At 43.2% G+C, this 23,857-nt stretch overlaps 1 protein-coding gene across 1 annotated transcript in view; it reads right to left on the bottom strand.

Moving 5' to 3' along the window:
- The window catches only part of DNAH14 (dynein axonemal heavy chain 14), a 292,199-nt gene that overhangs the window by 115,104 nt on the left and 153,238 nt on the right, over positions 1-23,857 (bottom strand). Inside the window, 4 exon segments of the mRNA XM_063289142.1 lie at positions 3,960-4,130; positions 6,020-6,187; positions 8,036-8,176; positions 12,912-13,040. Of these exon segments, the coding sequence (XP_063145212.1) occupies positions 3,960-4,130; positions 6,020-6,187; positions 8,036-8,176; positions 12,912-13,040 (609 nt within the window).

Here is a 23,857-nt window from a genome sequence, read left to right as displayed (position 1 = left end):
ATATCAAACAAATATCCCTTGCCACTAATCAAAGACATATTAGCACATCTGGCAAAGGGGAAAATATTCTCTAAACTGGACTTGCGAGAAGCCTATTTCCACATACGCATACGGGAGGGGGATGAGTGGAAGACGGCTTTCAATTGCCCACTGGGATTATTCCAATATAAAGTATTACCGTTTGGTTTGGCAGGGGCACCAGGGATATTTATGCAATTGATCAACGAGGTCTTGCACGAACACTTGTTCAAGGGGGTCCTTGTGTATTTAGATGATGTATTGATATATTCTGAGACTGAAGAGGAGCACGAACGCTTGGTTAAGCAGGTGCTCAGGAAACTCCGCAAAGCCGAGCTATTTGCCAAGCTTTCTAAGTGCGAGTTTCATAAATCTCAGCTAGATTATCTGGGTTACAGAATCTCTGAGAGGGGCATCAAAATGGACCCTGGGAAAGTCCAGGCCATCCTGGCATGGGAGCGCCCGCGCACTAGGAGGCAACTACAAAGTTTTCTGGGATTTTCTAATTTTTACAGGGGGTTCATCAAGGGACTAGCGGAAATCGTTTTGCCCCTAACTAATTTACTCCACACCAAGGGTTTGGGAGACATGCGCAAGGCACGAAACCCGGGAGCGCTACTTAACTGGACACCTGAATGCCAAAGGGCTTTTGATCATCTCAAAAGCCTGTTCACAGCTGAATCGGTTCTACAACACCCCGACCCCACCAAGCCCTTTGTAGTCCAAGTAGATGCCTCCAATTTCTCAATTGGGGCGCTCTTGCTTCAGCGGGATCCAAATGATCAGCTGAAGCCCTGCGCGTACCTCTCCCGCAAGTTGTCCGAAACAGAACGGAGATGGCATGTATGGGAGAAAGAGGCTTTTGCCGTCAAAGCTGCCTTAGAGGCATGGCGACACCTCCTGGAAGGGGCCACTTGCCCCTTTGAGGTCTGGACGGACCACAAAAACCTGGAAGTGCTCAGTACCCCGAAACGCCTCAGCCCCAAGCAGGTTCGCTGGGCTCAATTTTTCAGCCGCTTTAATTTTCAGCTGAAGTTCATACCGGGAAGAAAGAACTTCTTAGCTGACGCTCTCTCTAGGCGGCCCCAGGATGCCAGTCAGGCATCAGACATTATAGGTACTGTGTGGACCAACACACAGCTGGGTTGCCAAGCCGTCACGCGCAGCCAAACTGGAATGCAGCGTACTCCGGCACAACTGCCTGCAAGGGGAGGGAGACGCATGTCAATTTCATCGCAATTGCAACAGCAGTTTGTACAAACCTTAAAAATGGATACATGGTTGCAAACCAATAAAAACAATGTTTCTTTTGAAAATGATTTGGCCTGGAAACAAAATAGCCTGTACGTGCCAGAGCAATTGCGAGCAGAGGTTCTGAGACGTTCTCACGATGACAAAACGGCAGGGCACTTGGGCTTTGTAAAAATGTTACATCTGGTAAGGCGACAATTCTGGTGGCCTACACTTAGGAGGGATGTAAAAGATTATGTCACTGCTTGCCCTACATGTGCTATGGCCAAGCAAAAAGTGGGTAAGCTCCAGGGACTATTGCAGCCGGTGGCAAGCCCCTCCCGCCTTTGGGAGGAAATCTCGATGGATTTCATCGTTGACTTGCCACCCAGCCAGCGGAAAACGGTCATCTGGGTGGTTAAGGACTACTTTTTGAAACAGGCCCATTTTATTCCATGCGCCTCCATTCCCTCTGCTCAACAGCTGGCACGCCTCTTTTTAAATCACATTTACAAATTACACGGTACCCCTTCCCACTTGGTCACAGATAGGGGTACACAATTTACTTCACAATTCTGGAAAGCATTTTTGAAGTTGATTGGCACCAAGCAGGCATTGTCCACTGCTTGGCACCCCCACATGGACGGCTCTACGGAAATCCTTAACTCCACCCTGGAGCAATTGGGTAGACTTACTCCCCTTTGCTGAGGTGGCATACAACAATGCAGTGCACCAGAGCATGGGCCACACCCCCTTCTGGGTAGTCTATGGACGAGACTTCATCCTGATCCTGGAGTTGCCACAGCCAGCTACCCCGCCTTGTTCCCCAGATGACTGGGCTGCTCAGCTAGCCAACATTTGGCCAATCATTCAGCTGGCTCTCTCCGAAGCCCAAGCAACCTACAAGCATTATGCGGACAACCACAGGGCTGCGCAGCCAGACTTCAAAGTGGGAGATAAGGTCTACCTCTCCACTAAATTCATTAAGTCTCTGCAGCCCTCAAAGAAGTTAGCCCCCAAGTTCATTGGCCCTTTTCCAATAGTGGAAATAATCAACCCAGTAACTTTTAAGTTAGAATTGCCACACAACTTGAAACGCATACACCCAGTATTCCATTGTGCCTTACTGAAACCGGCTACCTCCTCAAAGTTGCATAACGAAACCCCCCCGCCTCCTCCCATCATGATCGATGGGCAGCAGCACTTTGAAATAAAGGAGGTCCTAGATTCCCAAAGGCTACAGGGCACCCTTCAGTACCTGGTCTGCTGGAGACATTTCCCCCACCCTGAGTGGGTGCATGCCCGGGATGTCTCAGCGCAACGGCTAGTCACACGCTTCCATGCAGCGTATCCTTCCAAACCGGCGCCTTGAAGTTTTTTTAGGGGAGGCAGTATGTCATGTCCCCTGTTGCGATATATACATACATCACAACGGGGAACATGCCTTTCCGGTGAAGGGAAGGGGGGAGGAAAGAATCAGTGCGAATCCCGTAAGCACTGAAAGACAATACAGATAAAGGACAAAGGAGCCATTCCTTTGCCCTGACCCGGGAAACCATCATCCTATCTCCCTGACATCTCTGCATTACCACGGGGGACACACCTGCTCCGGACACAGGAAGAGGACAGAGGTAATCAGCGCTAATCCCCCTGATCGCCCATTGGGACTCCGGAATCGCCCCCTGATCGCCCATCGAGACTCCGGGTTCACCGTCGGTCAGGACTTTGGGACAATGGGGAGTGGGGAAGGATCAGGTCCACACCGCGGGTATTTACTGGCTACCTCGCATGCCATGTGCTCATTCCCGTCTTTCTCCGTGTCTGCATTCTATTCTTAATAAACCAGATATCCTTAGCCCTGGCTGGTGAGTCTGTGTTTTTTCTGAATAAGGCAACCATCACAATGATACCCTAGAACAATAAGATTCAATCTCTGTCGACCCTCCACCCTCACCATACATGCAGAATTTCTACATGAATAGCTTATGCCACTACCCAAGCCTTGCTAATGTGTGTAAAAGACAACTGAATTAGTACTGTACTGGGATTTCTTTAACTTAGTTATTGTTCTGACATTGATAATTCATTTTCTGTCTGTTTCAGTGGCTGTTTGCTGACAAGTTAAACAGCCAGTGGTAAGCATTACTGCTTTCCAAACAGTTCAGTAAATAATTTTCCTTGCTACCTACCAACAGAATCCTTCTCCATCACACCTGAGCATTGGGGCCAGGCGGGGAGGGGGTCTGAAGTTTGTGAAAGCCTTCCCCTACAAGAAGACATAAAAAGAATTTGCTGGCAGTAGGTCTCTTGCACTGCCCATGGTCTAGCTGTTTGTCTGCCATAAAAATAAAACACATGCACTTAGGTAGCTAGATGGGTTATTGCACGAATGCTAAAATGTGTGGACAGGGAGAAGAAAGTACAGTCAATTAAATATCTGAATGAATTATTTGTTATAACTTCAAAGAAAAATCAACCTCCAAGTGGTTATGAATATTCAGACACTAGTAATTAGGTAAATTTTAGAGGATAAACCAGACCCACTGCACCATGGAAAGACAGAGGAAGAATACACAAATATTGGGCTATATATCAGATCACGTTGACATCATTAATAACTAGTAAATTTTGTGTACATGAAACATTCCATTTGTATGATAAAACAGTCCTCACAAAACATATATATGCATCACACCCATAAGTATACTTACTTTAAAATAATTGTTGAGCTCATCTGAAAGAAACTGATAAAACATCTCTTTTTCTGCATTATCAACCAGACGGTCATGAAAAACTCGGGTAGATTCATGAATAAAAAGCAATGCTGCTGTTCCTTTTGAGACAATGATTGACTTGTGTGCTTGAAGTAATCCTTCAAGTACCTACAGTATTGATTTTAAGAGAGATTAACTTTTTGAACTGAAGCTGTATTCACATTCCTACTGAAGTTACCAAAACTTTTAAGCTACCTTCTGTATTGATTTAGATTTACATCATGCTATGCTGATCCATATTTGCTTTAGGTATTTTACAATGGTGCTTAATAGCCCTGAAGGTAGGGGTACCCATTGCAGAGATAAAATAAAGGGTCGTACTATATGTAATTTTTTAATTCTGACCGCATATGAAATATGTTGTTTTAATATAAGGATCCGAATAGGTTGTTCGTCAATGCACAGTGCTAAATACTGATCTCTCTCTTTCTTAAACAATTGACATTCAAATAATATGTCTTCTATCTCTGGAGCTCTGCAAATACAAGTATGTTCATTATAAAGGACTTGGCTAAATCTTCCATATTTAACCATTGTCTCCAGCTGCTCGAATCTTGCTCAAGTAAATACAGCCCTAAGATGTGGAGGCATTTCTGTGTTTAAATACTCAGCAGTTTGGAAGGTACGTTTGTAGTGGCTCATCCATTTCAATGTGCCAACCTTGCTAAGAATGGCTTTATCTTTCTGCTTCAAAATCTAAGATTCTTTGTGCAGCAATCTTTTTAGCTTGTTCTCCAGTTGTACAAGAGACAGGGAGACCACAGCTCCTAATATAGTCAGTTGTATAGTACAATCCAAGAATTCTGTGATTGAGATTTTGTCTGTTCTAACAGACACAATTTTGGAAGTCTGTCAGTTTCCATAGCATTAATTTTGCACCAATAGTTGTATGCCCTGATTTCAGACAAAGAACAAATTGAATAAATTCCCAATTCAGCTCTAACTGCAGCAGCTGAAGTCTCTTTATCCACACCCAATATACCTGTCTACTGAAGCATCAGAATCAGCAATAATCCCACAGAAGTCCTATCTGTATCATGAAAGAGTGCTACATATCATATAATTTTGCAACTATTTGCTATTTTCTTAGTATCCCCCTCCCCCCAAAAGTAAAATGATTCAGGAACATGATGCAACAGAGTAAAAATAAGAAATATGCAAATAAATTCGAAGCTCAAAAGAAATTCTTAATACATGTAAACAGTTCAAGAATCAGACAAACACTCTAATCATCAACCTAGCTGTGAAATGTATTTCAGGCAACTACAGCAACTATCTTTCTCAGTTATTCCTCTTTGATAAGGACAGGACTAAAGGTTTAGCCACACTATAGGCACAGTTTTCTCTGCTTGTTACTTTAAATCCATACAGTACATTCCAGTGCATGTTGACAAATAATTATGTATTTGTGTACATTCTTTGTTGATATAGTATTATTCATGTATACATTTTACTGAGTATGATTATAATCTAACTTTTGACATGGGTTAATAGTAAGGAAAGCAAAGGGAAGTAGAGACACATAAAGAAAAAAGGAGTGTGTACTTGTTCAATAAAATGGCTGTGAGATGCATCATCCTGGTTTAAAATCCTCCTCCTTTTATCACATTTCCCAGTTTTAATCATATCCCTTCTATTTATGTATTTCGTTTTTAAAAAACTTTTCTATTTGCTTTCCTATTCTCTAATTTGTGGAATACAGGTAGTCCTCATTTAGCAACTGTTCAATTATGATGGTGATGAAAAAGTAACTTTACAAATAATCCTCACATTTACAATCTTTGCTGTAAAACAAAGGAAACCGACATAAGATCAAAAGCACAGTTGTAGTTTCACTTAGTGACCACTTCACTTAACACCTGAGTTGCTGGTCCTAATTGTGGTTGCTAAATGAGGACTACCTGTATTTCACGGATTAACTGTTAACCAACTGAAAACAGACAAGAAATACAAGACGAGTTTAAAATAAGATTCCAAATGTCATCATTTTAACAAACCTTAAAAAGATCTCGTAGGTTAAATGTGTAATGGCATTTAGCAGGCGTTGGAAGCATTTTATTAAGCATTCTATAGTATAGCGCAATAGAGCAACATGTTAAATTATCTGTACACTTCTGAACTTCAACCAAGAACCTGTTGATGTAAAAGTATGTTCCCAGACGTACCTACAAAAAATAAATATTTTACACATTTAAAATAAATATTTTAAACATATTTCACATATAATTTAATAATAAATGTATGCTAAATTATATAACTTTTTTTTTAAAATGCCAACATAATTATATTAAACCACACTATTTGACATGTTTGCAGATTGAATTGCAAGCATTTTTACATACTTTAATAAAAACAGGCTCTATGGAAACAAGCACTTTTTAACAGACTGTCTAAATGTACATTTAAAAGAGCATTTGAGAATATTCAAGCAATCATAACTACCAATCTAGATGCAGTACCAGTTTCTCTATAGGATTATATAGGGCTTCCAGAGGACTAGCACTGTAGCATGGCTGATCTCCTTTTCAGTGAGGGGCAGTATTATGACAGCATGCTCAGTGCATTGTTTTTTTTGGTCTCATTTTTTTTCCTGGAAATTTCCTCAGTGCCAAAGTAGATATTAAAAACAGAACTAATATCTACTTTGGCTCTGAAGAAATTTCCAGGAAAAAATGATAGGTATGTAACAGCCATAGGGAAATTGGACTTTAAGGTATAAGGAAGGGAGGTTAACCATTTCTGTCCTTATCAAACCCTATTAATATTGTCTCCCTGAAGCTGTTATTAATTTGAAGGGAAGCCTCCACTGGCACCAAATATTGAGTTTTAAAGTAGAATATTATACTGTAACTATAATAAAAGCAAGCATGACCCCAGGTGGCAGCACCAGTTTGCAGTCTAATACAAAGTTTCTCAACCAGGGCTCTGTGGAACCCCAAGGTTCCGTGAGAGGTCACTAGGGGTTCTCTGCGAGAAAATGGTTTATTTAAAAAATTATTTCAAATTCGGGCAACTTCACATTAAAGAGGTAAGTTTCATTCTTTATTTTTAGTTTGAGAACACTGTTAATGCATATATACAGGCCTGTACATGAAACAAATATAATAATTTTATAATTTCTGGCCTATATTTGAGCCTGAATGTGCAGGGGTTCCCCAAGGCCTGAAAAATATTTCAAGGTTTCCTGCAGGGTCAAAAAGTTGAGAAAGGCTGGTCTAATACACAATGAACTGTTTGTGTAGCTTTCTATTCTTTTTTTTTTTATATATCGTTGGATTTTTGTCCTTTATATACAAGTTCAGTGAAATATGTCTTTTTCATGAATTCTTTGAATTCTGATTAGCTGAATCATCTTTCCCTCTCTCATATATATAATGGACAAGAGTAGAAGCTCTTCTGTGGGATGAGCAGAGAATGCTCATAATAATAATAATAATAATAATAATAATAATAATAATAACCATTGACCAGGGAGAAAGCCTGTCTTCCATGAGAACAAAAAATTGTCCTGCAAAGTCAGTGAACTCAAAGTGTTGCAAAAAAGGTAATGTAATACAATATTTTAAGCAGCAAATATTCCAGTTTTGCCCATTACGTTTTGCCATCTTTATTGTTAGAAGGACAATTCAACAATATCCCAGAACAAAGAAACTTTGCCTTTCTAGCTGCTGGAAGTAGAAACAGTCCCTCATGCACTTTTGCACTGTCTCTTCTAGATTTTGTGGTGAGCTGACTTAATAATGTCTTTTCTAACTCACTCTCACTCCTGCTCAGAGGAGGAAAACTCTCTTCCTCTTAGCTGACAGTAACCGAATATCTCCAAAAAGGTTGCTAAATTGATTGTAAGTGCCATCACTATGAGATGTTCTGGCGTTTAGCAATTTTGCTAGCTTCAGTAAGTTTTTATGTAAGGTATTTCTATAATTTTCAGTTACATATCATTAGTTTTGTTTTCTGGTAGTTTTGTTTTGCTCTTTGTAAAAGTAAATAAATAGAGGTTTAGGAACTGTTACCTGGAAAATACGTTGCAAAGACTGTAAGGAAGTTGCAGGCAAAACTAAGATGCAAAAATGGGACAGAAGACGAGCACTAATTTCATTACTTCCTACACTTAGAGGTGTACAGCATGCAATGAAGGCAATGTCCTCAACATGCTGTTAGAAAAATACACAAGAGAGCAGCTTTTAAAAACTCTATAAATCAACATATTTAAAATGTTGTTTTACTGGTTCAGGATGATTGATAATGAACTTACACATTCTTATGAAAAGGTTCTAATGCAATAAAATACTATACATCTGTTCCTAGGGTAGGTACAGAGCTTCCTATACCACAAATACAGGCAAAAATACAAATCTCCTCAGAAACCCTTCAGATTCATGAAGGTTTTTATTGAACAATCACAACCAAAAACAACTTTAAAACAGAAAAAATGTGTATGGAGACATCTCTACTGTAATTGATATGTAACTGTAATATAATTCATAATGCAACTAGCGTAGCTCAGAAACTCAGAACTGGTGACTGTATAATTAAAAACCTGAACTGAAAAAACAAGATAGCGAGTAAACAGACTGCAATTCTGAGAGCTAAATCAGATGTGAACACAGCAAACAAATTAATTTACTTGAAACTCTGATATACTCCATTCAAAATGTGGACATGTCTTAGCAGTATTTCTTACTAATACACTCCTTTTTGCTCCATATCCCTGAGTAGAATAGGGAAAATCCAGATTTAAATAAAAGGAGTGCACTACCATGATACCTATTTAGGCTTCAATAATCAATCAATAATGTTAAGCAATCTGATCTCACTATTGATTTCTCAGAACTACAACCCATACTGTTCCTAAATTAGGCTATGGCAGCTTCAGTATTTTAGCAATTTCTTGTTATACACATACAGTATTTGCATGGTTTTAGGAGATTCTTTTGAGAAAAAGTGATGGCAAGGCAACCACATATATGTCAGCAACTTGTTAGAATGTAAGTGGATTCCATTTATTCTCCAAGTTGATATGAATGAGATTCTGCTTGCCCTTCTTAAGACACCAAGGGCAAATTACACTCCACGTTATTGTTTTCTCTAGACATGGTGACATCTAATCCATCAGATAATTAATCTGATACTGTCCCCAAATCATTTTCCCAATGCTATTTTTATTTGCCAGCTTTTATTACTGTCTTTTGGGTGAATGACGCTTCTGTCTGTATCCTGTCATGTTCAGACTTTAGATTTTGTAACTAAAGAAATGTTTACCAAAGCTAGTCATGAGAATATATAGGAATAAGCAAAAACAGGAATGTGTTCGTTCTTTTGCTTTCATGAATTTAGGGAGGGAGTGAGAAAGAAGATGGCCACAGCCTGTGTCATATCTATCTTCTTTGAAGGAGATTCTTACAGAGAGATGGCCATATCAGGGGAAGTCAGATTTCCAACCTAGTGGTCAGACTGTCAGAGTACCTGGCCTTAAGGTATAGCTGGTAAACACCAGGTCTATTGGAAATAAAATCATGTCCATTCCTGATCTGAATGGTGGTGGATGAGCAGGTAGATCTGGTCTGTATAGTATTGCTAAAACTTGGCTGAGCAACGGTAGCAATGTTGCTTTATCTGAAATATGCCCAGCTGAGTTTCAAGTCCTGCACCAGCCTCAGGGTGAAGGTTGAGGAAGTGGTAGTGGTGTTAATCTACCCAGAGACTTTATTGGTGGCCAGAGGCACTGTCTCCAAAGTGGCACTGCTGCCCATCAGGATTCCTCTCTGGACTTCTGCATTTGGTCCTTAGGCTGATGGTAGATTGGTGTTGGGGAGCATCAGCCTTCGTATAGTTGGGACAGGGTTGAATAGGGCCTGAAGTTCATGGCCTCCATGGTAACCATGGGCTTGTTCGAGGTAATCTTGGATCATGCACACATAGCTGGACAGGTGTTTGGTCTTGTTTCAATTTCACAGCAGTTCTTATATGATCTAGATACAGAGGGTATTACCATCACCCCTTTGTCATGGTCATATCACTTCCTATCCAGATGCAATTGATAGCCATTTGTGACCTGCATAGGGCTAGACCCATTTGAATGGTCTGCCCCAGATGCTTTATTAATCCACTTGGTTATCAGTGGTTCTTTGGGGAGTTCCCTGACAACCTGACAAATGAATCTGCTGTGGGTCTGGTTTGCCACTGGCAATACGAGGTGTCATGGGCCCTCAACATAATCACTCCTGAGTGGCCTCTCCCTGTTAGCTGTTCCCAAGTGATTCATTAGTTTTCTGAGACACTCTGGGAGATGAAGCATTAGAAACAATGTTAGGTGTGCCAATAGAGAAAATAAAAAGCAAATCTGACTGAGCACATATATGTGCCCATGTCTGAGCCTATTCCATGGCAATAAGGCAGGTAAAGCATCTTCACTTCTCCCTTATTGACTTGATGGGTTGTTGTCCAGTGACCTTGTTTAGGGTTGCTAATTCTTGCTGGGAAAGAGCTGACTGCAAAAGATCCCACCTGGCTGCTGTGACCAGCAAACACAACATTTGCCAGCAAAGTTGCTCAGATTTGCTTCAAGTTTGACATGGGCAGGGCCTAGGGTGATGATTGGGGTGTTGCCTTACCATGGGATTCATTTCAGGTTGTGACTTCTAGTGAAGTGGATAAGGTGATCTCCAGGATGTCCCCTGCCACTTGCAGGCTGGATCCTTGTCCCTCCTGGCACCTTCAGGTAGCTGGGGGAATAGTTCCCTGGATCTGAGAGATTATTAATGCCTGATTGCAGGAGGGGATGCTGGTGGTGGCCTTAAATGAGGCTATGGTGTAACTCCTCTTAAAGAGGCACTCTTTAGATCTAGAGGTGTTAGACAACTACCATCTAGTACCTAATCCCCTCTTTTTAGGGAAGATAGTTGAGACAGGGGTGATGGATCAAATTCTGAGCATCTGAGAGGAAACAAGCTACCTGGACCCTTACTGACGGATTCAGGCCTGGCCATTGGTCCCACTAGGGATCTTTTGTAGGGATCTGAGTAAGAGGAGTGCACCTGTCCTGGTCTTTTTAGACCTTTCAGCAGCCTTCATTACCATTAACAAGGTTATGGGTTTGGAGACCCTGTTTTGCAATGGTTCCACTCCTTCCCCAGCAGATGGTTCTAATCAGTGTTGGTGGGGGAGGAGAGGTCAGCCTGGTGGCTGCTCCCTTGTGGGGTGCCACAGAGGTCGTTCCTCAATCCTTACTATTTCTGGGATACAAGATACTGGGAGAGCTCACCCAGTGGTTTTGGATTTGGTACCATCAATATGCTGATGACACTCAGTTTTACATTACTACCCCAGGCCATGCTGCTGATGCTGCTAAGTGTTATCCCAGTGCTTGGAGGCTATGAGGATCTTGATGGGAGAGAATAGACTAAAACTGAATCTTAGCAAGACAAAGTTAGTTTGTCATTGAGGTTCTCTGTCTGCTCCAAGGGTGTCTCTTGATGGGGAGCCACTAGCCCTGAAGCAGCCAGTCTATAGTGACTCATGCCATCATCACCCATTTGGGCTACTGCAACACACTTTACATGGGACTTTACCTTTACAAGTCCACTCAGAAGCTCTAGTGCAATGCTCATGTGTTAACTGGCACATCCATGCTGAAGGTTCTGCACTGGTTATTAATAAATTTCCAGATGCAATTTAAAGTGCTAATCTTGATTTATAAAGCTCTTTATGGCTTGGCACCAAGTTACCTTCAGAGCTGCATTCTCCCACTAAAATTGGCCCAACCAATTTGATCTTCCCAAGGAAAGCAGCTTGTAGTTTGCCACTTTTGGGAGATGAAGGGGGCAAAGGTTGGAGACACAGCCTCTCACTAGCACCACCAGCTCCCTAGAATGGTGTCCCAGTGGGAAACTTTCACCTTAACTGCGTTCTGGAAGCAAATGAAAACAGAGCTTTTCTGGGGGACATTTGTGGCTGTATGGTGGGAGAAGGGTGACACCAAGATATTTTATATCTTGCTGTTTGAGTGAGATGGGTGGTGACTAAATTTGAAATATAAATAAATAAAATAAATGTTTCTTGTTTTGAAGCAGCTGTGGATATTTTTATTATTTTTATTATTTATTGTACTTCTTGAAAATTACCAAGAGTCCTTCAGGACTGCAAGATACAAATAAATTAAAAAATTACAAAAGTGAACATGATTTTTTCAAGTTTTCTAAGACTCATATGGAAGTTTCAATATGTTTTAGAAAGAGTTGCATCTTTCGCTATCCAGCCTAGCGATCAATAAACAGATCCCTGCAGCAAGTCCATCTTGCTGATTTAAAAAGAAGTGGCCCTTACTTGCAAAGGCCCTCATCTGTGCCAAGGTCCAAACACAGCCAGGATTTTGTGTGGCAGGGGGGACAGAGAGGGGAGATAAGAACACTTTATGGAAATCTGCCATGAGCAAATTTATTAGAAATTTTTCTTCCCTGACTTTTACTCTGAAAAGTGGTTAAGAATGTGTGAGAAAAGAACAGAAAAGATACTACCTCCAGAGACAGTAGAATTGTTCTTCACTTCTTAACCACAATACAAAGGGCAAACTATAATTCTTTTATTATAATCATTCTGATTGTAATCTTTATTATTATTTTGGGAAGCAATGAGGGAGGAGCTTCTTCTTGCAAATTAGGAATAGAGAAAGATGGGGGGGGAGTTTGAACTTACAAAAAACTTACTTTAAAAATGATTTTTAAAAAACCTCACTTCTCTCCTAAACCATGTGAGTAAGAATCTAGAGCACCCAGTACGAGAATGTATTACAATTGATCCAGAATACTATATTTACATGACAAATTATTAATGTAATGGTCAACAAAAATCAGAAATAGCACAGGAAATGTAACCCATTTTAAGCAGTACCTTCCATTCAAGATGTTTAGTGTCATAAAATCCTCCCAGCCCAACAAACTGACGGATGAGTTCTAATGGTGGCTTGGATCCATATTCTTCTGCAATTGGCATGTTCAGATCATCAATAAACAGTAGTGCCTTGAAATAAGTATAATAAAAATCACACATGATTATCACATCTGAACTATATTAACAAAAACATTAGACTCTTAATTTCTCTCTGTGGCATTTTCATTTTTACATATAATAGCTATGATCCATTGTGCTGAATATGCATATATTCTTGTACTTAGCTATTGAGGAGATGGCCTGGAAAAGCCCCCTAATTACTCATAGAATAAGTAATTGGCTCCAACAAAGAGTTTCTTAATAAATTATCTGAATTAGGATTGTTTGCATTTGATGGGACTATTCTCTGCAATGATGAAAGTCTGTGGAGTCCTTGGTGCTCCCTGAGCCTTGTTGTTTCCTTGCAGATGTTTCATTGACAGACTAGGCAACATCTTCATGCCTGTGCGGCACGAAGGATAGGATCGTGCCTGTGCGGCCTCTCTTACACCATCGAACCCAATACTCCCCGTGGTTCACGAAAGAGCTGAGGGTTCTGAAGAGGATTAAGAGATGCCTAGAGCGCCGCTGGAGAAAGATGAAGACTGAACCCGACCGAACACAAGCTAAAGCCGCGATTAAGGCCTACCTTGTGGCAGTAAGGGTGGCAAAACGTCAATATTTCTCTGCTCTTATTGCGTCCACAGAATGCTGCCTAGCAGCCCTGTTTAGGATCACCTGACCCCTGTTGGGGAAAGGGGGTCCGGAAAATCATCTACAGGGCCATGCTGATGAGTTTTCAGAGCATCTGCAGGATAAAATCGCTCGGATTCGTGCTAAGCTGGACTCCAAGCTTGAGACAGGGACTGTGGAGATGCCTGGGGAACGTACTTACCCAGTTATCTAGGAACAGTTTGATCCTGCTGGGCCTGAGGAAGCGGACAAGATCCCCCGGATTGTAAATGCTACCACCTGTCAATTAGATCAATGTCCCTCCTAGCTACTAAAGGCAGCCCGGGAGGTGACGTGTGGTTGGGCCCAGTTGATGGTAAAGACACACTTGCGGGAGGGGGTGTTTCTGGCAGCCTTTAAGGAGGCGGTGGTACACCCCCTCCTCAAGAAACCATCACTGGACCCTACTGTACTGGATAATTTTCGTCCAGTCTCCCACCTCCCCTTTATGGGGAAGGTGGTTGAGAAGGTGGTGGCATTGCAACTCCAGAGGATCTTGGATGAAGCGGATTATCTGGACCCCTTTCAGTCAGGTTTCAGGCCTGGATATGGAACAGAAACAGCATTGGTTGCACTTATGGATGATCTCTGGCGGGAGCAGGATGGTGGCAGTGCATCCATCCTGGCTCTCCTTGATGGCTTTCGATACCATCAACCATGGTATCCTTTTGGGGCGGCTCAGGGAGTTGGGGGTGGGCGGCATAGTTTTGTGCTGGTTCACCTCCTTCATCCAGGGCCGATCCCAGTCGGTGTTAATAGGGGAGGATAGATCGGGCTCACGGCCCCTCCTTTGTGGGGTGCCGCAGGGTTCAGTACTCTCTCCTCTCCTTTTTAATATCTACATGAAACCACTGGGTGAGATCATCCGTCTCCACGGGATGAGGTACCATCAATACACTGATGATACTCAGCTACACATTCCCATCCCGGGGGAAGTAAGTGATGCTGTGGCTGCCCTTTCCAGGTGCCTGGGGGCTGTTAGGGTCTGGATGGTGAACAACAGGCTTTAGCTGAACCCTGGTAAGACGGAGTGGCTGTGGGTTAATGGCCCCTCGGTTCCCAGGAATTTGCCATCTTTAGTTCTGGATGGGGTTGCACTGCCCCAGGCAGACCCGGTGCATAACTTGGGGGTCCTCTTGGACTCACAACTCCTGCTCGAAGAGCAGGTAGCAGTTGTGGCCAGAAGGGCCTTTGCACAACTTTGTGTTGTGCTCCAGTTACGCCCCTTCCTGGGGTGAGAGGCCCTTCGAACGGTCACTCATGCCCTGGTCATCTCCCATATAGACTACTGTAATGCACTCTACATGGGGCTACCCATGTAGCCCGGAAGCTACAGCTGGTCCAAAATGCGGCTGCGCAGATTATTTTAGGTGCTTCAAGATCAGCACATATAACTCCGCTGCTCCGTGAGCTGCATTGGGTGCCAGTTTGCTTCCAGGTCCAATTCAAGGTGTTGGTTATCACCTTTAAAGCCCTACATGGCATGGGTCCAGGTTACCTAAGGGACCGTCTCACCCCCGTCACATCAACCCGTCCCACCCGGTCATGCAGAGAGGACATGCCACGGACCCCATCTGCAGGAGAATTCCATCTGGCGGGGTCCAGGAGGCAAGCCTTCTCTGCAGTAGCTTCCGCCCTTTGGAACATCCTTCCCCCAGAAATATGGTTGGCCCCCTCTCTTTTGGACTTCAGAAAACAGTTGAAGACCTGGTTCTGTCATCATCCTTGGAGTGGGGAGAGGAAGAGCCATTCCTGTGGCTGGTTAGTTTCCTAGCCCTGCAGGGACCAGCCTTATCTCTTATGGGCTGAATTGATCTGCCCTTATTTGGATTTTATTGTATTTTTTATTGTATTTTATATTTATTGGAATATTAGTATTATTTATAATTTTATTGAATTTTAAATTGTTTTTACTGTGAACCCTTCAGCAAAGGATCGTTACCTTGTCGTGGTGCTGGAGCTTGAGCACCTCAATGATGCCATGAGCTAAACCGTGAAGGGCCACCCAAGACGGGAAGGTCATGACAGAGAGGTCAGACTAAATGCGATCTCTGGGGAAGGTAATGGCAACCCACCTCAGTATTCTTGCCGTGAAAACTAAATGGATCAGTACAACCAGAGATATGTCGGTATACCATCGGAAGATGAGACCCCCAGGTCGGAAGATGGTCAAAACGCTACTGGGGAGGAACAGAGGATGAGCTCAACTAGCCCCAGACGTGATGACGCAGCTAGCTCAAAGCCGAAAGGACGGCTAGCGGCCGACGGTGCTGGTGGTGAACGGCGAATCCGATGTTCTAAGGATCAACACACCATTGGAACCTGGAATGTAAGATCTATGAGCCAGGGCAAATTGGATGTGGTTATTGGTGAGATGTCAAGATTAAAGATAGACATTCTGGGCGTCAGTGAACTGAAATGGACTGGAATGGGCCACTTCACATCAAATGACCACCAGATCTACTACTGCGGACAAGAGGACCACAGAAGAAATGGAGTAGCCTTCATAATTAATAGTAAAGTGGCTAAAGCAGTGCTTGGATACAACCCAAAAAACGACAGAATGATCTCAATTCGAATTCAGGGCAAGCCATCTAACATCACAGTGATCCAAATATACGCCCCAACCACAAATGCTGAAGAAGCTGAAGTAGAGCAGTTCTATGAGGATCTGCAGCACCTACTGGACAACACGCCTAAAAGAGATGTTATTTTCATCACAGGAGACTGGAATGCTAAGGTGGGCAGTCAAATGACACCTCGAATTACAGGTAAGTATGGCCTGGGAGAACAAAACGAAGCAGGACACAGGCTGATAGAATTTTGCCAAGACAATTCACTCTGCATAACAAACACTCTCTTCCAACAACCTAAGAGACGGCTTTATACATGGACTTCACCAGATGGACAACACCGAAATCAGATTGATTACATCCTTTGCAGCCAAAGGTGGCGGACATCTGTACAGTCGGTAAAAACAAGGCCTGGAGCTGACTGTAGTTCAGATCACGAACTTCTTCTTGCACAATTTAGGATCAGACTAAAGAGATTAGGGAAGACCCACAGATCAGCTAGATATGAGCTCACTAATATTCCTAAGGAATATGCAGTGGAGGTGAAGAATAGATTTAAGGGACTGGACTTAGTAGATAGGGTCCCGGAAGAACTCTGGACAGAAGTTGGCAGCATTGTTCAGGAGGCGGCAACAAAATACATCCCAAAGAAAGAGAAAACCAAGAAGGCAAAATGGCTGTCTGCTGAGACACTAGAAGTAGCCCAAGAAAGAAGGAAAGCAAAAGGCAACAGTGATAGGGGGAGATATGCCCAATTAAATGCAAAATTCCAGAGGTTAGCCAGAAGAGATAAGGAATTATTTTTAAACAAGCAATGCGCGGAAGTGGAAGAAGACAATAGAATAGGAAGGACAAGAGACCTCTTCCAGAAAATTAGAAACATTGGAGGTAAATTCCAGGCAAAAATGGGTATGATCAAAAACAAAGATGGCAAGGACCTAACAGAAGCAGAAGAGATCAAGAAAAGGTGGCAAGAATATACAGAAAACCTGTATAGGAAGGATAACAATATCGGGGATAGCTTTGACGGTGTGGTCGGTGAGCTAGAGCCAGACATCCTGAAGAGTGAGGTTGAGTGGGCCTTAAGAAGCATTGCTAATAACAAGGCAACAGGAGACGACGGCATCCCAGCTGAACTGTTCAAAATCTTGCAAGATGATGCTGTCAAGGTAATGCATGCTATATGCCAGCAAATTTGGAAAACACAAGAATGGCCATCAGACTGGAAAAAATCAACTTATATCCCCATACCAAAAAAGGGAAACACTAAAGAATGTTCAAACTATCGAACAGTGGCACTCATTTCACATGCCAGTAAGGTAATGCTCAAGATCCTGCAAGGTAGACTTCAGCAGTTCATGAAGCGAGAATTGCCAGATGTACAAGCTGGGTTTAGAAAAGGCAGAGGAACTAGAGACCAAATTGCCAATATCCGCTGGATAATGGAAAAAGCCAGGGAGTTTCAGAAAAACATCTATTTCTGTTTTATTGACTATTCTAAAGCCTTTGACTGTGTGGACCATAACAAATTGTGGCAAGTTCTTAGTGATATGGGGATAACAAGTCATCTTGTATGCCTCCTGAAGAATCTGTATAACGACCAAGTAGCAACAGTAAGAACAGACCACGGAACAACAGACTGGTTTAAGATTGGGAAAGGAGTACGGCAGGGCTGTATACTCTCACCCTACCTATTCAACTTGTATGCAGAACACATCATGCGACAAGCTGGCCTTGAGGAATCCAAGGCTGGAGTTAAAATCTCTGGAAGAAACATTAACAATCTCAGATATGCAGATGATACCACTTTGATGGCTGAAAGTGAAGAGGAACTGAGGAGCCTTATGATGAAGGTGAAAGAAGAAAGTGCAAAAGCTGGCTTGCAGCTAAACCTCAAAAAAACCAAGATTATGGCAACCAGCTTGATTGATAACTGGCAAATAGAGGGAGAAAATGTAGAAGCAGTGAAAGACTTTGTATTCCTAGGTGCAAAGATTACTGCAGATGCTGACTGCAGTCAGGAAATCAGAAGACGCTTAATCCTTGGGAGAAGAGCAATGACAAATCTCAATAAAATAGTTAAGAGCAGAGACATCACACTGACAACAAAGGCCCGCATAGTTAAAGCAATGGTGTTCCCTGTAGTAACATATGGCTGCGAGAGCTGGACCATAAGGAAGGCTGAGAGAAGGAAGATCGATGCTTTTGAACTGTGGTGTTGGAGGAAAATTCTGAGAGTGCCTTGGACTGCAAGAAGATCCAACCAGTCCATCCTCCAGGAAATAAAGCCAGACTGCTCACTTGAGGGAATGATATTAAAGGCAAAACTGAAATTCTTTGGCCACATAATGAGAAGACAGGACACCCTGGAGAAGATGCTGATGCTAGGGAGAGTGGAAGGCAAAAGGAAGAGGGGCCGACCAAGGGCAAGATGGATGGATGATATTCTAGAGGTGACGGACTCGTCCCTGGGGGAGCTGGGGGTGTTGACGACCGACAGGAAGCTCTGACTTGGGCTGGTCCATGAAGTCACGAAGAGTCGGAAGCGACTAAACGAATAAACAACAACAACAACTGTGAACCGCCCAGGGTCCCCCCATGTGGGGGAGATGGGTGGTGATAAAGTTCTGATAAATAAAATAAATAAATCTTCAGTGCAAAAAAGTGAGTGGGCCTTGCTCTCTGTTTATATACCGTAGTTTGTCCAGCTTGGTGGAGGTGTTCTCTCCTTGGGAGTTCCTTGATTGGGCTGTTGTTTGCTGCTTGGTTGATTGACTGAGTTAATAGTTCCTTGATTAAGGTATAATGTACTGTTTGATTGTTCATCTGGTGTTAATCCTAGTGCTAATCTTTGCATATCTGGGTGTTGATTGCTGGTAAGGAGGTGTTCTGGTCTTTTGGCTTTTCTATAGTCTCTTTTGAATGGTACGTAAATGTTGTTTACCTCTGTGTGTCTGTTGATGGCTGCTTTGTCTGAGTGCCAAGCTTCCAGGAATTCTCTAGCATTTTTGGATTTGGCTTGGTTAATGTTATTAACCAAGCCAAATCCAAAAATGCCAGAGAGTTCCTGGAAGCTTGGCACTCAGACAAAGCAGCCATCAACAGACACGTAAAGGTAAACAACATTTACATGCCATTCAAAAGAGACAATAGAAAAGCCAAAAGACCAGTACACTCCCTCGCCAGCAATCAACACCCAAATATGCAAACATTAACACTAGGATTAACACCAGATGAACAATCAAACAGTACATTATACCTTAATCAAGGAACTATTAACTCAGTCAATCAACCAAGCAGCAAACAACAGCCCAATCAAGGAACTCCTAAGGAGAGAAGGACACCTCCACCAACGCAAGCTGGACAAACTACAGTATATAAACAGAGAGCAAGGCCCATTCCCGCTTCGCACTGAAGATGTTGCCTAGTCTGGCAATGAAACCTCTGCAAGAAAACAACAAGGCTCAGAGAGCACCAAGGACTCCACAGTTCAACCCTAAGCTACAAATATTCTCTTCAATGATGAAAGTCTGTATGTCTTCAATTTCATTTTTCACTAGTAGTGAAACAAATTCAGCAAATCCATTCCTTGTTCATTTTTCCAAATGTAGCTTGCAATATAACTGAGCAGATGTCTAGAAATATTGAAATACATGCCCAGTTGCAACCTGTTTCATTTTCTCACTCCTTTAGAAAATTGTGTGTCGTGATGGGATGGGTGCTGTTCACTTTGTATAAGTCTTTTGTTTGTTTGTTTTCTTCCTCACTTCCTTTCAGTGTAACACAGGGATAGGCCACAACTTGCTTCTTATGTGCCAAAGGAGACTTTCTGATGCTGTCAGTAAAAGGGGATGGCTGAAGCCTTTGGTACGTTTTTGTGGCTTTCAGTGGCTTTACATGTAATCCATGTTTAGCAACTGCCTTGTTTAGCAACCGTTCACAGCTATGACGATGATGAAAAAGTAATTTTACGACCAATCCTTGCATTTACAACCTTTGCAGGTCTGCAAAGGAAATTGAAGTAAGATCATAAGCACAGCTGGTTTCACTTAATGACCGCTTCGCTTTACAACTGAGTTGCCAGTCCCAATTGTGGTCACTAAAGAAGGATTACTTGTATAGGACTTTAAAAATGGTAATGGGAGCAGTTCTCCTCCCAGAGGCCTCCCATTACAATTCTTACAAATATAAACCCCAAAAAGCAATTTTAAAAGGAGTCCAAATTGCATTGCTAAAATGTAGTGAATTCCAGTGGCATAGTTTTAGCTGTATGTGTTGTGATGGTGGATAAGAATGAGAATAGTTTGCTTCAAAAGACATCAAACTCCCATTCCTTCAATTATATTTGAAAAAAAGGAGGGGATTACACTACTCAGACATGGTTATTTTGTTGCTGAATTTCAGCAGCATGATCTTAAATTACCTTGCAAGTTGTTTTGCTATGGGCTTTGTCTGCTTAAAAAAATAAATATATATATGTGTGTGTGTGCGTGTGTGTGTGTATGGATAGAATAGTGTGGTTAGAGCACTGCCTTTGGAGCAGGAGATCAGGGTTCAAATCCTGGCTGGTATCTATCTTACCAGTAGGGGTCCTTGAGCAAAGACCCCTAATGCTTCACCTGCCTACCTCAAATATGAGAGTGACACGAACTAAGATAGTAATGCCGGCTCAGACATCGTCCACATTAACAAGGTCTACATCAGATGTTGGGGAACCAGGACAATCTGACAATAAGTGGGCTACTGGGACAAACCATACATGGATGAGACAAGAGAACCTGGAATTGATGGAATGCTACTACAACAGTAGACCTAATGAGAGGGGATATATGAAATGTATGAGGGAACTATGGATGGACAGAAGACCTGCATCCACACTAACTAAGAAACAGCTACTTACCCAACGCTCCAACATAGCGAAGAGGAAGCTGCTCTCACAACTTGAGATAGACCAACTATACATGATATCCCAGACTCAAGAAGACCCAGAAGAACAACTGGAGGTGCAGCCAACACCTGACGCTGGAACGTCACTGCCACCCCCTCCATTACAGAACACAGCAGCTGATATGAGGCAAAAGATCATGGATAAACTAAGTCAACTCTTGAAATCGATTACCAAGGCTCAGTGGAGAAGTACCATCAGATAGGATGCTAGAAGATGCCAACAGAGCCCTCATGACAATTCCTACCACCACCATAACTCAAACCAATGAACTGGTATACGCTACAGCCGCTGTAATCCTGGAGATGCTTGGCTACATGATCAAGAAGAATAACAGTACATACCCTACCCCCCTGGAAAGTGAGGTTGGAGTCTAAGATCAAGGCAACTTGGAGAGAAGTTAGTCAGCTGGTGGAACTACAGAAGGGTGTGGAGATTTAGGATAATAAGACTTGGGTACTGAAAAAATACAAGGGACTGACTCCATCTGAAGCCCTAAAGACTGCTAAACAAAGGCTCACAGCACAGGCTACCAGGCTAAGAAGATACACCAGAGAAGCAGAGGCCAAGAAGTTAAATGCCCTGTTCACCAAAGAACCATCCAAGGGGTACTCCCAACTGCAGTGCAAGAACACAGTAATAGCAGAGCCACCAACAACAGAAACTGAACAGTACTGGAAGAACAGATGGGAGAAAGAGAAGGCGCATAACATCAGTGCAAAGTGGCTGCAGGACCTGAGAGCAGACCACAGAAATCTCCCAGAACAGGAACCAGTCACCATCACAGTCGCAGACATCCAACAGCGGGTCAAGAACATGAAGAGCTGGACAGCACCTGTCCGGGCATGATCCACACCTACTGGCTAAAGAAACTAACAGCAGTGCATGAACGCCTAGCAGCACAGATGAACCAGCTGCTAGCAGCAGGCTCCCACCCAGACTGGCTAACACAAGGTAGGACAGTGCTGATTGTGAAAGGCCCCCACAAGGGAATAGCACCATCCAACCACCAACCAATAACCTGCCTACCCACAACATGGAAAGTCCTATCAGGCATCATTGCCACCAAGCTGCAGGACCATATAGGCCAGTACATGAGCGCAGCTCAGAAGGCACTGGGAACACCACCAGAGGCTCAAAACACCAGTTGCTCAAAGATAGAGCAGTTGCCCAAAACTCAAGGTCTAGACAGACCAATCTGAGCATAGCCTGGATTCACTACAGGAAAGCCCCACACATGGATCTGTGAATGCCTGGTGCTATACAAAGTCAACAGGACATTAAGGACCTTCCTCAAGAACTCAATGGGACTGTGGAAGATAACACTGGAAGTCAACTCAAGACAGCTCGCACAAGTCATCAAATGTGGCATATACCAAGGTGATGCACTGTCCCCACTACTGTTCTGCATAGGTTTCAACCCCCTCAGCCAGATAATCACAAGGACTGGATACGGATAGGAGTTCAAGAGTGGAACTACCATCAGCCACCTCCTCTACATGGATGACATCAAGCTGTATGCTAAGAGTGAATGAGACATTGACTCCCTGATCCACCTGACACAGATCTACAGTGAGGACATTGGGATGTCATTCAGACTAGAGAAGTATGGCTAGATGGTAGTAAAGAGAGTGAAGGTAGTTAAGACTGATGGGCTGGAACTACCAGCGGGCCACACAGCAGACATACAGACCAGCTACAAGTACCTTGGTATCCCACAGTCACATGGGAACCATGATGAGGAGGACAGCAACATCCAAGTACCACCAAAGGATATGACAGGTCCTGAAGAGCCAGCTCAATGGGAAGAACAAGATCCATGCCATCAACATGTATGCCCTGCCAGTCATCAGATACCCTGCTGGTATAGTGAGCTGCCCAAAGGAGGACATGGAGGCTGCCAATGTGAAGACCCGGAAGCTCCTCACAATGTACGGAGGCTTCCACCCCAAGTCCAACACCCAGAGACTGTACACCAGCTGGAAAGAGGGCGGGTGGGGTCTGGTGAGTGTCAAAGCCACTGTCCTGGATGAGATCCAGAGCATCCAGGAGTACATCAGTAAGATGGCACCTAAAGATGAGCTGCTGAGAGAATTCCTGAGGCCACAGCAGACATGGAAGGAAGATCAAACAGAGGAAGTTCCATGGCAAGACAAGACCCTGCATGAGATGTACCATAGACAGATAGCTGAGATGGCTGACCTTGGGAAATCCTACCAGTGGATGGAAAGGGCTGGACTAAAAGAGAGTACCAAGGCACTGATCATAGCAGCACAAGAACAGGCACTAAGCACCATATCCATAGAAGCAAGGCTCTACCACACTAGACAGGACCCGAGGTGCAGACTGTGCAGAGAGGCCTCAGAGACAGCCCAACACATAGTGGCAGGGTGTCATGAGTGCCGTTGAGCTAAAGTCATCAGCGCAATGGCACTCATGACAATGACAAGGAAATAAGTGAAGGGGCACAAGTTAAGTAGCCATCAACCCACAACGACTAACGGCTAACAAACAATAGCTAAACGAATCACGGAGCCACCCAAGCCATCAGCGACAATACAACGGGGATCGCCCAGCTGAAAGCAATCAGCAGAAGAATGGAAACCTGAGGATGGGCGATCCTGGAAACCCTCAACCAATGGCAGGGCAACGCATGG

The sequence above is a fragment of the Candoia aspera genome, chromosome 1 (assembly GCF_035149785.1).
Source record: "Candoia aspera isolate rCanAsp1 chromosome 1, rCanAsp1.hap2, whole genome shotgun sequence".
NCBI classification, from domain to species: Eukaryota; Metazoa; Chordata; class Lepidosauria; order Squamata; family Boidae; genus Candoia; species Candoia aspera.
The sequence above is the reverse complement of the archived record's forward strand: the minus strand, read 5'-3'. Positions and strand labels throughout refer to the sequence as shown.